At 34.6% G+C, this 17524-nt stretch overlaps 1 protein-coding gene and 1 long non-coding RNA gene across 17 annotated transcripts in view; one reads left to right on the top strand and one right to left on the bottom strand.

Moving 5' to 3' along the window:
• Nucleotides 1-17524, bottom strand: part of CADPS2 (calcium dependent secretion activator 2) — a 439469-nt gene that overhangs the window by 203526 nt on the left and 218419 nt on the right. For all 16 annotated transcript variants that reach the window (XM_031665933.1, XM_031665918.1, XM_031665925.1 and 13 more), the window contains exon 8: nt 239-305. In XM_031665933.1, the coding sequence (XP_031521793.1) occupies nt 239-305 (67 nt within the window). The remainder of the gene's footprint in view (nt 1-238; nt 306-17524) is intronic.
• On the top strand, nt 13816-17331 carry LOC116274670. The gene is made up of 3 exons (XR_004183437.1): nt 13816-13870; nt 16137-16255; nt 17256-17331. It is a non-coding gene; the product is annotated as an uncharacterized LOC116274670 (long non-coding RNA).

The following is a 17524-nucleotide window of genomic DNA, read 5'->3' as shown; positions in this document are numbered from 1 at the left end:
AAAGAGTACAAAAGCATAAAACAATGCCACTTATTTCGCTAAATTGTTTGGCTTGGAAAACAGTTATTTTACATAAAAACTTTAGTGTTAGCATGAAATGAATGTACTGCTTTTATTTAAAGTGGCTTAAACATATTTTAATTTCTAAAACAGTAAATTTTGATAGATATAACCCACATAAACACATCTTGAGAGATGCTATCTTAGAGTGATTATTTAACAGGAAAAAAGGACTAACCTGAACTAGAACAAAGTAACGTTTTTTCCATCTTTTCCAAACCTTCTGTCCAAGGGCATACAGATATCTGGAAAGAAAAACAAAAGCCAAAGAATACTTAAGATGAATAATGTTGCGCTTCCATGTAATCATATTTCTTCCATAGGTATTTATTTTTGAGACCAGCCTGCTAAAGGCAAAGTTTAGCTCATTAGGAAAGTGAGACAACATGCAGCTTCTGTGTTACAAAATGAGTTAGCTTATTCTCGGTTCTCGAAAGGGAATTGATTTATGTGACTTATCAATTTGTCAGTCCTTACCACAAATTGAGCAAAGTAGGAGTTAGAAAGGATAATCAAAGAACCAGTAGGAATTTTATTCTTACATGCAATTCTTAGGAGAGACAAAGGCTATTAATTGAGGACACAGTTAGCAATGCTTCAGTTCTCAGGTGACTGGAGCTGAGTAGTGCGGCCTGAGGAGCAGCCAGCCTCAGAGCCAAGAATCCAGGGTGAAGGGTCACTGTCCAGCTGGGTGACCCCAAAATGTGCCTGCACCAATCTCAGTCTCCATGTCCTCACCTATCCAATGAAAGGATGGATTTGCTGATTTCTAAGGTCTCTGCTAGCTCCATCCTTATGGGATTTACCTGACTTATGAAAGCATCTCACTGCAAATTTTTTAATTACAAAATTCAGATAGTAATGAATATGCCATTGTGTAGTTTTACATAGTTTCAACCACAGCTTTTCTTTAACTTTGCATTGACCTTGTAAGCTGGATTGAAAATGATTAGCCAATCATTTGAGAATATTATTCTTACTGAATATACAGGTGATATACTGAAATATCAGGGAGGAAAAAGAAGAAATTAAAAATTAGTGTGACCCTGTTGTGGAGAGCTATTCCAAAATTATGCCATAAAATTATAAACACATTCCCTACAAAAGTGGAAAATATTGCTAGTTTAAAATATGACAGGTAGAGGCCTAATTTTAAAATTAAAGATTTTTCAATATTTTATCATAATTCTTTATTCTGAAATGAAGGATTCACAGTGCAGAGGCTGTTCAAATAAATTTATATATAATTCTGAGTGATTTTTTAAAAAGTATTATGATTAACTATTTATTTAGGGGCTTAAGATTTTTAGACTTCCACAACTTTTAAAGCTAAAATATTAGGCTGAATCTTTAGTTTCTGTCTTATTAAAATAATCCTATTTTGCAAAACACAACAAACATACTGTTTTCCCCTCTCCCCTCTTTAGAAACAGTGACAAAGGAAGTTGGCTAAGGTGTGGAGAATGAATGCACACTCATTCACTACTAGTGGGAGTGTAACATCTTGGGAGATGATCTTTCTATAGGATAACATGTCAATACATAGAAACAATCATACTCTTTCATTCCCGAATGTATTAAGGTAATAAAGAGGTGCATATAAAGGTGTATGCTGTAGGGATACATAGAACAGTGTTGTTTATATTATTGGAAACTGATAACAAATGTCCAGCAGCAGTAAAATTATTCAATGCATGCTGGCATATCCACAGAGAAATACCATGTTGCCAATGAAATTATGTTTTTGATAAAATTAATAACATAGAAAGTATTACATTGTGTAATATTATATGAAAAGAGTAGGATTCAAAACTACACACATAGTTAATGATTTGGAACTTGTCAAAGAATATGTGAAAATAATTCAAAAATATTACTAATAGTATCTCTGAGTGGTAGAGTTATGGCAGATTTAAGTATTCTTCTTAATTCCCTGAAAATTCCTAGAAATTTTCAGAATCCAGGGGGAAAAAAAACATGGAGTTACTAAAAGTCAAAATAAAAACAAAGTTCTTGCACTGTAAAACATCACCCAAATGGTCCAAACCAATTATATATTTTCTTTCAGCACATCAGCTAACTGAAGTGTTTGGTGAACTTCTATTCAGCATTTATGATATGCCCTTAATTCATTCCATCATCTGTGCTTGTGGATGGAATGTGAATTCATTTCATGACTGGCTGAGACATTACTGCTCTTATTCTTACCTGTTCATTGTTTCTTCTCAAGGACCCCTTAAAACCCTTTGCTCCACCTTTGCTCTAGCTTCTAATTTCTTCTCTGTGGTTCTAGTGACAGGTATTTAGTTGCTCTCTTTCTGTCTTTCCTCTGCAGTTTCCTGTTTTGAAATGCACATACCCAAGCTCTTATTTCAGGGTTAACAGCAATGACCTCTGGAGCTAGATACTGTGGACATGACAGGTGCCCTCCATGAAAGTGAACTAGCAAGATATGCACCAAATAGCTGGCTCGGAGCCACAGAGAGCATCTGGAATGACCTTTGCCTGGAACCACAGCCTGCTTCTCAGCTCTTTAAAAGTGTCTCACTTTGTAGACTGCTGGGCAACTGGGTCATATACAAGTGAAAGTAAATAGTGATACACAAACCATCAACACCACAAGCTACTCAGTGTCAGTCTTGCTGACAGTGAAGGTCCTGCATAAAGAATAATAATCAGCTGCAACATCATCAAAATGATGGATTAACAAATTTGCTTAAAATGTTGGGTTACTTTGAAGACAGAAAGCAGGGGGACAGAGGGACTAATGATATGGGAAAACTCTTATAATGTTATGTTTTAAAAAGGCAGTCACACGAGTTCATGTTATATGCATAGAGAAATACGTAGAAAAATGCAACAAAATGTTAATCTTATAGTTAATATCTCGTGAGTGAAATTTAAGATGAATTTCATATTATTCTTTATGCCTTTCTATATTTCCACTATGTCTACATTGGCCATGTCTTCCTTTCACTGTTTGAGTAAAGTTTATTGGTATAGTTTACACAAAGTAAAATTCACCTGTTTCAGGAATCTAATTTGGTAAGTGTTGACACAGTCATGTAACCACCACCACAATCAACTTATAGAACATTTCCACCTCCCTAAAAGTCTCCTTATGCCCTTTGTGATCTATCACTTCCTTACATCCCTAGCTCTGGCAACCCCTCATTTGATTTCTGATCTTATAATTTTTCTTTTTCCAGAACAACATATAATTGGAATTATTCAATATGTAGCCTTTCTGTCTGACTTCTTTCATTGAGTAGAATGCTTTGGTGATTCATCCATGTTGTTGTATGTAGTTAATATCAGAAGCCCACTCCTTTCATTGCTAAGCAATATATTCCATTGCAGGGATTCGCAAGAATGCGTTTATTCACTAGTTGGTGGACATTTGTTTTCACTTCATTGGATATCATAAATAAAGCTATTAGAAACACTTGTGTACAAGTCTTTTTGTGTAAGCATGTCTTCATTTCTCCTGAGTAAATATCTAGGAGTGGGATTGTGGGGTCATATTGAAAGTACATGTTTAACTTTACAAGAAACTGCCAAATTGTTTTCCAAACTAGCTATACCATTTTGAGTTACCATCAGCAAATATATAAAGGTACATCTTACTTTTGTAATCAGAAAAAGTTACCATTATTAAATATTTGGGGGATTGTGGTCATTATTACTATAAATATGTATTTCTGGTATGACCAAGTTGAGTACTTAGAGACCAAAGATAAAGTCCTTTATCTCATTATCTTGAGTACAGTGGAGACATCCTATAAGCTTTCATGCTTAAATGGGTTTTCTAGTTTCCAAGGTCATTCTCAAGTTTTGGAATTTAGAGTAGTCTAAATTCCTTGTAGATGGGTAATCCTTTTACCTCAGAAGGCCTGGAATGTGGAGGGAATGAGGAAAATGGAGCAAAAATCTTTTTACTATTTGGTAACTATCAGATAATCCATTTATTAGAAGACATCTACAAAACTAAAAAAGCATTTTCTCCTAACCCATCTTATGACGGCATTGCTGTTGAGTTACTATTCTTTGTTGTTTCTTAATGTTCAGTGTGAAATTATAATTTTTTTTATGGTATCTAAGGCCAAAAAGAGTTCTATTTCAGAAAAATACATGAAAGTTACATTTAACCTGATACTATGCTCTACTTAGGCAATAGATTTTGTTCATTATATTTACAGGCTCCAGTATCCTTAATTACAGAAAAATGAGTTACTCTATATAGAAAGACTGTATATATATCTATAGCCAATTTTTAAAGAATCCGCGTATAAAAATCAAGTTGACTTCAAACAGTTAGAAAATATAACTTGATCTTTAATGATCAGGAAGAATCCCATAGCATCTGAGAGTCACTGTTATAAAAATAAATTATAACTGCATAATGCTGTAAACGGAAAATGAACAGCTGATAAAATTAAATATAACCATTTATTTGACATACAATGGAAATGGCATTAATTTAACAGATCTTTGATAGCTACTAACTTGTCTTAAAAAATCCATTTTTAATGTTATTATCATTTGCATTCTGGACAATTGGCATTTCATTGCTTTATAAAGTATGAGTCTACCAAATAAACATATAGAAAAATATTATCTAAGAAATGTGTGTGTCAGGCTGAACAGAGAGTACCTCGGCTAGGTGTACTAGAGATTTGCTAGCGGGTCTATGCTGCAGCTGTATTCTCCCTCAATATTTTGTAACCTGCTGAGTCATTACTAGCTTCCTCATGATTGTATGATTAACTCAAAGAAGTTTTTTTTTTAAGGGTATGTAAATGAGACCTGTCAAATACCAGTCAAACCGAGAACACACATTTAACTTGGTTTTATGTGACAATTTACAATGTTATCCAATAAAATAAGTATCTATCACACAGCATGAGAGAAGCATTTTCTAACGAGTACTGTGAATTTTTTTCACCTGATCTTGTAGAGGAAAGCAGATTTTGTGTGTGTGTGTGTGTGTGTGTCTCAGGGCTTTTTAACATTCATTTCCACCAACCTACAGAATTTGGTTTTAAATATTTTGTTGTCATCTTTGTCAAATTCTTTTAGTTAAATCAGAAATGAATGGAAAAACAAAAGAACACAAATATCATCAGTTTTCATGGTCATGCTACATTCTCCAGTATCATATTATGGCCCCATGTGGCGGGGTGGTGGGGTGGGGGGAAGGGGAGGTGGAGGGAATCCCTAATCAAAGTTAAATTTGATCCAATAATTATTTGAATGGGGTTAAAAGAGGTATTCCATTGTACATGACATTTTTACAAGCACATATTTCCAAAACTAATTTAACTATAACACTTTTTCTATTGAGCTATTTCCAATGCATCACAATACTCATGTAACTAGAGTGTTTTGGATTATTTTAAAATAACCGCTCATATACTATTTAAAGTATTTGTTTTCATGAACACATCCAACTTAAGCAAGGTATTAAGAAGTTGTTCCCTTTGAACAACAACAAAAAAAAATTGCCTGCTTAACTTTAAAATCTTTTCTTCTTGCATGGGATTAGGTAACAAAGAAATTAGCAAGCACTGACACAAAGCTCGGATTTAACAGACAAGAGTAAAGCCTGGAAGCATTTGGTTCTATCAGTCAGTATAAACATAGCAATAATCATAAAGTATTAATCCCTCTTCTGGGGTATTCCAAATGGAGAGCACTATTTGCTCCAAAGAAACACACATCTGATTGCTAGGAAATAAAGCACAAAGACAACTAAATATATACCAGTTTCTTTCACCTATGACTTAAAAAAAAAAAATCCAGCTATTCTTAGGTCACATTGTATCATCAAATATCAGAGATATGAAGAAACTAAACTTTCAAATTTTTGATTATATATTTAATATATGATTTAGAAGTGTAGAATATATTTTATGCTGTTTGGAAAAAAAGTGAAGAGAAAACAGTTTTTTAAATGGTATTTGCCTAATTGATTCTTTTTTTTAAAGGAAATGGCCAGGCCTTAAGCCAAAATAGCTACTACCAACAAGGCAAATAGTATATTTTAAAAATCTTCTCTATCTATAGTTACATATAGTCAGTAGAGTATCTCAGTACCTACATTAAAAATTATACAACCTTTTTGGCGTCTACATGATTCTTAAAAGAGTCAACTATTAATAAGGTAGCTGGAAGACAACACCACAATTACTTCTAAAAGCTTTCATTTGTGAACAAAAATAGTCTTTATGAAATCCATCAGAATGTTCTGTGACAGTAGGAACAAAAACTTTTCTTTAGAAAGACTTCCTGATCATTAACATATGTATTTTAGTACCAATAAAATTGTTCTTGGCAATAGATTTATTGAGTAAAACGAAGTTTAGTAAAAATAAATTTCAAGCATTAATGCTGCAATGTTTATACGACAAAGCTATTTTAAATGCTTGTCTTTACATAGTACCCAGTTGAATGTGTGTGTGTGTTTTTTTTAAAATACATTCATATGTAATATTCTGATTTGTTTTCTTTTGAGCCAAAAACCTCAGAAGTAAGTTTAACTGTTTAGCCATTTTCCTTTAAATACTATATATTCTTGGCTAACATTTATAATCACAAAAGTCAATGACATTTTAAGAACTCATTTTCTGATTAAAACATTGAGATTTAACCCATCTTCATATCACAATATGTTTGAACTAGATCCCATATTATTCTAGTAATAGTAAAGACATAGCTAATATTCTCTAGGCCAGATTTTAAATAGAAAATAGTAAAATGAAATAAAGAACTTGCTTACTCAAACACTTTAAAACCACTTTACAAAACCTTTCTAACTTGAAGATTGTTCAAGGAATACTTCAACACACAAAAATTCTCCACACATTACTAAATATTGTAGTTTAGTTTCAATTAGAGTGGTGGCACACAATTCTAATAGAAATGAGAATATGACAATTTATTTGCACTGAGTCCATGCTGTGAGAGTTCATGGTTTTACTTTATGATGAAAAATCATCACTAATGAATATTTGAAAAACATAATTGTATACAGAAGATGGTAATTATTTGGAGCCTGAAAAAAAGAACTATTAATTTTGGTGGATCACTTATGAGTCTAGCGCTTTATTCAAAGAAATGTAACAATCAATTTACATTTTGAATGATAAAGCCTTTTTTCTACAAGCCTTCATTTTTCAAGGAAAAATACAGAAAGAAAAAAAAAATCAATATATAGAGTGGTTTAGTCCTGGAAAGGGCTTTCATAAGAGAAGCCTCAGTCAAGGTTGAAAGAGCAATTAATGCAGGCTCAAAAATCTGGGCCATTCGGATAGAGTTCGGTTAACATGTGGCAGAAGTAATCATCCACTTGTGAAAATGATTTTCGGTTCATTCTCAAACACCTTTCAGACACTCATGATCCCATTTAACTGACAACAATACAGGCTATCTGTGGGCACCATTGCATTTGAAGTGAAAACCAATAGGGACCAAATGCCCTCAGGCACTTTCAGTCATCCCTACAAGTTCTCTGCTGCTTGCATAAAAGGAATCTTCCTTTCACTACATTCTTTCTTTTATTTAACCCCACAAGATTAAGACTTTTTTGGGCGGGGCTGGGAGGCGGTGGTTGTTTCAACTAAGGATGAAAAAAGAAACTGATTTGAGACAACATTGGAACCCGGGCATTAAGAAACTTAGAAGTAAATACTTTCTGGTTGGTTATTACAGGACTTGAATTATTATGGGAAAGAGTAAAAGAGAGGTGGGGATGCACGGAAAGGATCCTCATCAAACAAAATTACATAACATTTGGGGAGAAATTATGACTAAAGAAAAACCAATAACTCCTATTGTCGAGCAAGAACTTAAAATGTATGTGCTATATAAACAGGAAATTCCTGAAAGCAAATGCATAAAACATAAGAGTTCTTCACTTATATTAGGTATCACATGTTTTAGAATTGTCCCTCTTCCTTTTCCTGAGTTCTACCTTCTGTTAATTTCATCTCAGTTATATCCAAGTTAAGCCTCAGTTCTTATCAGTACAATAACTGTTTAAAACAGTTACAAACAGTTTAAGACAGTATAAAACTATACTAAAAATGTGCTTGCTATAGCAAAATCTAGAAAATGAATAAAGGCAAACTGCCCAGATAAGAAGACCATAAAACCCCATTCCACCCTTGGATAAGACATCAAGAATTGCTGATGTAGTTCTAGCTGATCATTCTTTTTTTTCCTCTCTCTCTTTTTGCAAAATAATTCATTTTATTTTATTTATTTTTGAGACAGAGTCTCACTCTGTTGCCCAGGCTGTAGTACAGTGGTGTGATCTTGGCTCACTGCAACTTCCACTTCCCAGATTCAAGAGATTCTCATGCTTCAGCCTCTTGAGTAGCTGGGACGACAGACGTATGTCACCATGCCCAGCTAATTTTCGTATTTTTGGTAGAGACGGGGTTTCACCATGTTGCTCAGGCTGGTCTAGAACTCCTGAGCTCAAGTGATCTGCCTGCCTCAGCCTCCCAAAGTACTAGGATTACAGGTGTGAGCCACCGCATCTGGCCCTTTTATTTAAAAAATATTTTACTGACATATATTTGCACATGTTTATGGGATACATGTGATATTTTGATACATAAAATGTGTAATGGTAAAATCAGGATATTTAGGATCTCCATTACCTCAAACATTTATTTCTTTGTAGTGGGAACATTTCAAATCTTCTCTTCTAGCTATTTAAAAACATGCAATAAATTATTATTAACTATAGTCACCCTATTGTGCTATTAAACACTAGAACTTACGCCTTCTATGTGACTATATGTTTGAACACATTAACCAACCTCTCTCTTCAGCCCCATCCTCCCCGTCCCCCACCCCCAACACCCTTCCCAGCCTCTGGTAATTATCATTCTAACTTCTATCTCCACGGATCAACTTTTTTAGCTTTCACATGTGAGAACATGTGTCATCTGTCTTTCTATGCCTGGCTTGTTTCACTTTATATAATGACCCCCAGTTCCTCCCATGTGGCTGCAAATGACAAGATTTCATTCTTTTTTATGGCTACATAGTATTCCATTGTGTACATGTTCTACATTTTCTTGATCCATTCATTTGTTGATGGATTTCATATGTTGGCTACTGAGGACAATGCTACGATAAACATGGAGGGGCAGGTATCCCTTTGATTCACTGATTTCTGTTTTTGTTTTTGTTTTTTTTTTTTAATAAACAGACATTAGTGGGATTGTTGGATCACATGATAGTTCTATGTTTAGTTTTCTGAGAAACTTCCAAGCTGTTTTCCATAATGGCTGTACTAGTTTACATTCTTATATACAGTATATAAGAGTTCCCACTCTCCGTATCTTCTCCAGCATTTTACAATTGATCATTATTAAAGGGTATATTCTAATATAGACGTCAGTGTACTGTCACCTAGAAATAAAACACCTAGAAAATAATTAAGTAGTTCTATACAATGTAGTTTTCAATAAATATAAGCCAAACAACCCAACTAAATCAAACTGTGCAGATAAATATTTTATTCAAAGACAGGTTTCCTGATATTTTTCTTTGTTAACTGGTCACTGGCATTCTTTTACATCTCAATTAGCAGAAAAAAAGTACCTTGATAAATATTTTTAAGTGGTTCATGATCAGTGCTGATATTTATACGATTGTATAAATATGTTAGGTCTTTATTCCTTTTTATTTTTAAAAATTGACCAACAAATTGTATATATCTATGGTGTGCAACATGTTTTGAAATATGTGTACATTGTGAAATGGCTAAATGAAGTTAATTAATATATGCATCACCTCAATATATTCTAACACAGAAGGCATATTTCATAAAGCATGGTTTCATGTTTTTCCTCAATTTAAATACCCTTCAAAATTTTTGTCTATACATGCTTCACTGTTTGCTAAAAGTTAAAGAAAATTAGTAGGCTTTCCAAGCTAATTATAAAATGTCTCAGAAGTAAATAAATGGGAAAAATATCCAAAGAATTTACTGAGTAGCCCCCTCTACCCCAACCAGGCAAACTCGCAGGGAGGTCCATTCCTCCATCCTCTAGGAAGAAGACTGGGACTGTGAAAAATCTGAATGTCTCTGAGAGTAAGGCTATGTCACATTCCAAAGAAAATGACGTTTTGCATCTCTTGGCAAAAAGGCTCTGAGGCATCCAGCAATTAAAAAGAAATTATTTACTTACGCAATCCTAGACATTTTTGTGAGATACTCCATTAAGCTTTCCTTTCCCTGAGAAAGTAAGTAGTTTAGCAAGAAACAAAAGGTTTAGCAAAGGCTTTCATGTGTCAAACCATATCATGTTGACTAATAAAAATACATTCTCTTTTAGGGCGCACTACTCCTAAGGTATAACAAAATGATCAAATGTTATTTAACATTACATGTAATACAGGTAATCCTGAATTAACACAAATATGTTAGGCCTTCGTTTCCTTCTTTTGGAAATGTAGGTATCAGTCTCCCTTTTTCATATTCAGAATTTCAAGTGAAATATGTACATAAAATGTCCGTTCTATAAACTACATACACTCTAACAAAATAATTAAGATGACAGTTTGAGATACAGTGTTTTCCACAGTGTGTGTCTTGGAACATCTGGATACAAGGAGGTACTCTGAAGAAAAATAATGCCAAATAAATGTGAGGAATACTCAGTTAAACAAAACTAAGCAAGTTCTGTATTTATTAAGAACTTCTAAGAGTCTGTAGCCGACATGTGCAAAGGTAGGGGAGAGTAGTGTATGTGGTATCTCCAAAAGTACAGAATGTTTTCCATAGAGTATCTGTAACAGTCATGTTCTCTAGCACATACTTTGAGAAATTAACTGGACTAGATTACTGAGTCTTTAAGCAATAAAATTATATAACTGGGTTTTTACGTTCTGTTTGGAATTAACTAATATCCTAGTCATAATTAAAATACCATCTTCACTTCTAACATAGTTTTACTATGAATCTATAAAAATGTACGTTTGGGGCTGGGTGTGGTGGTTCACGCCTACAATCCCAGCACTTAGGAAGGCTGAGGTAGGTGGACTATTGAGCCAGGGGGCTTGAGACCAGCCTGGGCAACATAGCGAAAACCTCATCTCTACAAAAAAATGTAAAAAATTAGCCATGTGTCTGTGGTCCCAGATGCTCAGGAGGCTGAGGTGAGGTGGAGGGATCATCTGAGCCTAGGGGGTACAGGCTGTGGTGAGCCAGGATAGTGCCACTGGACTCCAGCATGGGCAACACAGTGAGACACTCTCTGAAAAAAAAAAAATCTTTGAAAAGTTTTCTTTAAAATTTTGATCATAATCTCCATGGACTATGTTTGGTTCCTGAAAGGCCTCTTCTTCTAGTATGTTGCTCTCTGGTCTTGGCTAATGAGGATATTCTGAGAGAGCTCTGAAATTTAGTAAACAAACTATGTCCATCTTTACAGTAACATCTTCATGTAACTTATTTACAAAGGTACCTAAATTCCTCCTAACCCTCAGCATGTTTCACAGATTTCCCTTCCCAATAGCCTCTTCTATGGACACTATGTCACTTGAACTTCAACTTTATACTTTGTGACCAATCTTGTCTATAGTCAAGGAGGCTTGTGGAGTTCTGATTCAAGGCTGGAGGAACTGAGAAGTAAGATACACTTGCTGTTAATCCAGCTCTGATATCATTCCTTGGCTTCAGTGTCTCAGTCCCTGACCTGCTCCCTTGTGTTTAAATACAGTCATACATCGCTGAATGATGGAGGCCTTCTGAAAAATGCGTCATGAGGCAATTTTGTCTTTGTGAGAAGATAATAGAGTAGACTTACACAAACCCAGATGGTATAGCCTACTACATACCTAGGCGATACATACAGCCCATTACTCCTAGGCTACAAACCTGTACAGTTTGTGACTGTAGGAACTGTAAAGGTAAGCATTTGTGTTTCTAAGCGTATCTAAACATAGAGAGGCTACAGTAAAAATAAAAGTTACAATCTTATGGGATCACTGTCATATATGCCATCAGTCATTGACAAAATATCATCATGAACTGTGTGCCAGTAGTTGTTTTGATAAGCTGCCCAATACCCCAGGCTGAGGACACAGCTTTGCTCTTGTTCTTGCTAAACTTTCTCTGATAACTCTGTGCTTGAATTCTTGACATATTAGTGGGTCATAGACATTTCTGCAGTTGCTCACATCTATAAACACTGTGTTGATATCCTTCGATACATTTATTTATTTATTTATTTGTTTATTTCTGAGGCAGCGTCTCACTCTATTGCCCAGGCTGTAGTGTTATGGCATGATCTCGGCTCACTGCAACCTCCACCTCCTGGGTTCAAGTGATTTTCATGCCTCACCCTCCCGAGTAGCTGGGATTACAGCCATGCACCACCATGCCCAGCTATTTTTTTGTATTTTTAGTAGAGATGGGGTTTCGCCACATTGGCCAGGCTGGTCTCCAACTCCTGGCCTCAGGTGATCTGCACACATCGGTCTCCTAAAGTGTTGGGATTACAGGGATGGGCCATCCCGCCTAGTCTCCTTTGATACTGTATTGTCTTACTTTGACACCAAGAACTCCTTTGTACAAATACTGTCTGGGTTCTCACTGCTCTTCCAACTGTTCACATGTAGTCTGTTTCACCCCATTTGTCCCACACATTGTACAATTTTATCCATTTCCAACACTTATTTTTAAATTCATTTAGTTCTTGAGTCTCACACTTCCCATTTATTACCGTCCTCTTAGCTCAACTATCATTTTCTCAGAGAAGACCTTTCTGCATTGCTAATTAGGTCATATTCCCTTATTATACCAACTAGGTGGCATGTACACATTTCTTCTACAAAATTATGCCAGCAGATTGTTTGACTAATGTTTACTCCCCACACAAGACTGCAAACTCCATGAGGGCAAGGGCCATATAGTCTGTGACTCACCACTCTATTCTCATTGCCTAGCACTGTTCCTTCATATGGCAGACACTCCATAAACATTTTTGGAATGACTAAATGATTTTTCCTAGTTTGTCATTAGGAGCAATTGTAATAAAACTATAATAAAGGAAGTAAATATTTTGCAAAAATTATACAACATATATCAACAATTTTAAAAAGTCTTGGATAGCCTTTGGATTTTCGATAAATTTGGTATTTTTATATTTATTTGGATCAAGAGTATTCAAATAATTTTAGCAGCAGAATATTACCCTGAATTTTAACTTAATGTGAATGATGAAAACGTTAAGGAAGCATGGAGCAGCTGCTGTGAAAACAGGCTTGGAGGTTCAGGACTCTAGTGCACCTTAAGCCCCTTTATGCCGAAAAGGGACTCCCAGGGCTCTTCAACCACTGCTGAAAATGGCTTCAATCTCACAGCATCACAAGGATCTTTCAGTCAAAATGGAACAGTTTATTATACGTCTAAAGATCTAAAAATGCTACCAGATTTCTAACTCTCACTAATATGCTAAAAAAAATAAAGTCTGATATTGACACTATTGGAATCTTTGAGGAGGCCAAGTAATTCAGTACCTCTTTTCTTTGCCCGAGTTCTGAACAAATTGACTTAAAAGAGTAGACAGAGTACAAAACATCACCTTGAATACCGGTAAAGATAATATTGAATAGTGTGTGTGTGTGTTTTTCCTGCAAGTGGTGGGCTTCCTTATGTGGTTCAGTATTATTATGACACGTATTTTCCCCAGCCCAGTCATAGACAGTGCTAAGAGGACAGGCCGTTCCATGAGAAGATCCTGCCCTCGACAGGCTTGTGCAGAATGAACAGAGATCGTTCATTACGGTAATGAATATCCCTCATATGGAAGCAAGTATTGGGAATACAGAATAAATGTTTCCCCCAAAACAGAGAGAGAAGGGTGAAAATAATGAGAGAGACAGACAAACAGAGAAAGAGAGAGAACATGAATGATTCCCTAAATGGCTAAGTGCCAGGTATAAGATTCACTTTTCTCATTTGTAAAACAAGAATAGCAATATTAGCCCCCTGACTATAATAGATGGGTCATTACAAAAATCTGCTGGAATGATGTATATAAAGGGGCCTTTTAAACTATAAAGCACAATGTAAATGAAGGCATTAGTAGTAGTGGTGGTGGTGGTGGTGGTGGTGGTGGTGGTAGTAGTAAGTAGAACAGAAAATATTTCAACTTAACTTGTTTGAAAGTCTCTTTGGGGTGTGGGGACGGTAATAAACTTTTCAGCTTCGTCCCATTTAAGGAGAAAAGCTTTCCAGGAATGGGGCAAAAATGTAAGTATATCTTTTTCCAAAATGAAGAATACTTACAATGTCACACATTACAACAACAAAAACTAGCTCTTCATATTCATTAGATAAAAGCAATGTTTCTACAGAGTACCTGTATTATGTTCCAAGCTACTGAATTTCTTAAATTCTTAAGAAATTGCTACTTATTGACCACCTAACAAATTCTAGACTACTACAAAAACTATAACATTCAGCTTGTCTCTCATATATCTTTATTTATTTAGAGGAAAATGAAAAAGTAAAGCCAGTAGTAATGAAGAATCCACGTGCAATAAGGATGGACTATATAGGGCTAGATTTGTATAATGTTTCTTTTCCTTTTTAACTTAAAGCTTAAGAATTCCATTTATTTGTTTGCTGACAAAACTATATTCACAGAGCTTTTGCTTACGAATGTAGGACACATAAAAATGAAACCAAGATAGTAGGAAAAATAGCTTTTGACATTTACACAACATATTCCAAATTTCAAGTTTCAGATATTTTTTGTTAAAACTGACCTTGTGATAGCTTTGATTATTCATAAACTACTAAACATTAAAGTTTTTCTGTATTAATTTGATAAAGTTTCTTGACAAGTTTGATATGTCCAAAATGAACTACCATTTCACCTCCTTTCAACCTTCTCTTTTTACATTTTTGAAAAAGAAAATGTGTAGAAGATTACTTAATTCTACTTAACTAAGGGCCACTTTTATTATTAATACCAAAATTTTCTATTTTACGACAATTATTTTCTATTTGGGGGAATGTTTGCGCCATCTACTGGACGTATACAGATTATTACTTTTGCCTAACAAGAATTACAATGCCATGTCCGATGGTACTTGTGAAGTTGTTTCTTATAAAGAACTCCAGAACAAAATCTGCTCCTTTTCTTTCTTTTTTCTTAAGGCACGTTTCAGCACAGGAAATCAGTACCTTCCCACCCCAAAAAAGCAACACTAAGATATATTAGTTCAAATAAGTAAATATTGCATTTTAATGGAATCATTTAATGGAATCATTTCACAGAGTCATACATTCACAGGAATACAAATGAAAGAGGCAGGAAAACACATTTGGAGTAAAAGAAATAAGTAAGGCATTTATTTCACTGAAAAAAGTATACCCATCCCTAATTTTAAAACTATTATAAGCAGAAATCCTTCTCCTATTTGATATAAAACTAGGGATAAAGACTAGAAATCTGTTTCATGAACTTGTAGAGGAACACTACTACTTAACAGAAAAGAATAAAAGAGTTAAAGCCAGTCTGGTGGTGTCTCTGGATTTTTTTTTTAATAAGTAATAACCATTAAATAGAATAGGGGGAAAATCAGCCCTTGGAAGGAAATGACTTTTAAATATATTTTTCCTCCCTCTCTTTTGGATGGCACCATCTAAACAGCATAATTGAAAAGAAACATAAGATCTATTCTGTTTCAATTAAGAAGGTATGTTATTTTTCCACAGGAAAATAAAATGTGGATCCTGCTTGAAGATCTGTGCCAAAATTAAATTCCTGGGTATGAGGATTGATTCAATTGCTGGCACATTTATATCTGATTTTCAGGGAGATACATAAATAATTGGAAAGTTAATAAGAATTGCACTATAATGTTAATAGACTAGAATCCAAATAATCTTTAACTCTTCAGAGGTTTTTCTTTTTTATTTTCTTCCTTTGATCTACAATTAGAAAATTGGCAAGAAAAACTTACTTTAGACACTATAAGACACATTTTGGAATTAGTGCTATTCAGTGATAACTGACTCACTTAATATTTACTTTGGGCAGTTTAGAACAGAAGATATCCTCATACTTAATACAAAAATAATGTAGAAGATGTTATAAAATGTAAAGATAAATTACCATGGGAGTTCCTACAAGAGAGACTTTCAGACAGATGAAAACAGGTGAGTAAATGATCCTTAGTAATATAAAAAAATAATTTGTGAACTCTAAAAAGCACAAAATTTTAACAAATTTCAATACAGTTTTCAACAATAAGTTTTGAAATAAGAAAAGATTTCCAGTTAGGCTTAAGTTAGCTTTTTTTTATTAGCATTCAAGAAAATTAAGCTTTACTCTATCTGAAAGTAAAAACAAATTTTAAAAAGTGAGTAAAATGAGACTATGTTACATTATAAAATATTCTATGCCATAGTATACTCTACTCATGTTGTTAAAATAACTATCCCCACTGCATTTTATCACCATCATTTTCCTTATGACAACTTACCTTTTAAAATACAAATTTTCTATATTCCAAGTATTGTGCTTTATGTTTTACATACCTCAGTTAATACAACAATCTTAGAAGGTAGGTTCAATTATCGCTACAGACAACAGTTAGTTATAACCAACTTCTGATACTTTTAATACTACGAAGACTGTGCTAAAAACTACACATAACTATTAACACACAATATTCATTAAATATTTATACTTTCCGACTTTGCTACAAGATTCACTTCAGCATTCTATTTAATTTTGAAGCAATGGCCTCCAGCTACTATATACATAAAATTGTCTTCAAGTAATATTTTTACCTCTTTTATATGGAGGAGATGGTCTTGATCTCAGAACAAGATCAAGACCATTCCTTGCATTCTGGGGAGAGGGACCTCCTGTGCCAGATGCTGGATTGATTGTGAATGGGAAAGTGTTCACATGTATAGAATGTCATCCCTGGTGGGTGTAAGATAGGAATCTTCATTGAGAAAAAACCACCAACAACTAAGAGTTAAGTAGTAGGAAACCCTCACTGAGGTGCAATTTGAAGTCAGCAATCTTGAGAGGGCATGCAGTGTCACATTGCAGTAGAGAAACAGCTCAGAATCCATCAGTGACAACAAGCTGTACTGGTAGTTTCTTATATTCTTTGTGATTACTTTCTCATTTGTTGTCCCTTAGCATAAAGACTTTCAGAAGCTCTACACTGCTTTAACTGCACAGAGCATCAAAGGAAAGAGTGTCCACAATGGAAGAGAAAGAACAGGTGAAGTTAGGATATTTCTGAGGTCCAGCATAGTATTACGGAAAGGATGTGAGAATCCCCCGAGGAGGGGAACCCTCAGAATTCAAGTTCCAGCCTCACAGTCTAGTCATCTACACCTGCAAGATTCTCCTTCCTAAAACCAGAAGTTTGAAGTTCTTCTCTTAAGGGCAGCAGTATTCTCTTT

This window comes from Papio anubis, chromosome 4 (assembly GCF_008728515.1).
Source record: "Papio anubis isolate 15944 chromosome 4, Panubis1.0, whole genome shotgun sequence".
NCBI classification, from domain to species: domain Eukaryota; kingdom Metazoa; phylum Chordata; class Mammalia; order Primates; family Cercopithecidae; genus Papio; species Papio anubis.
The sequence above is the reverse complement of the archived record's forward strand: the minus strand, read 5'-3'. Positions and strand labels throughout refer to the sequence as shown.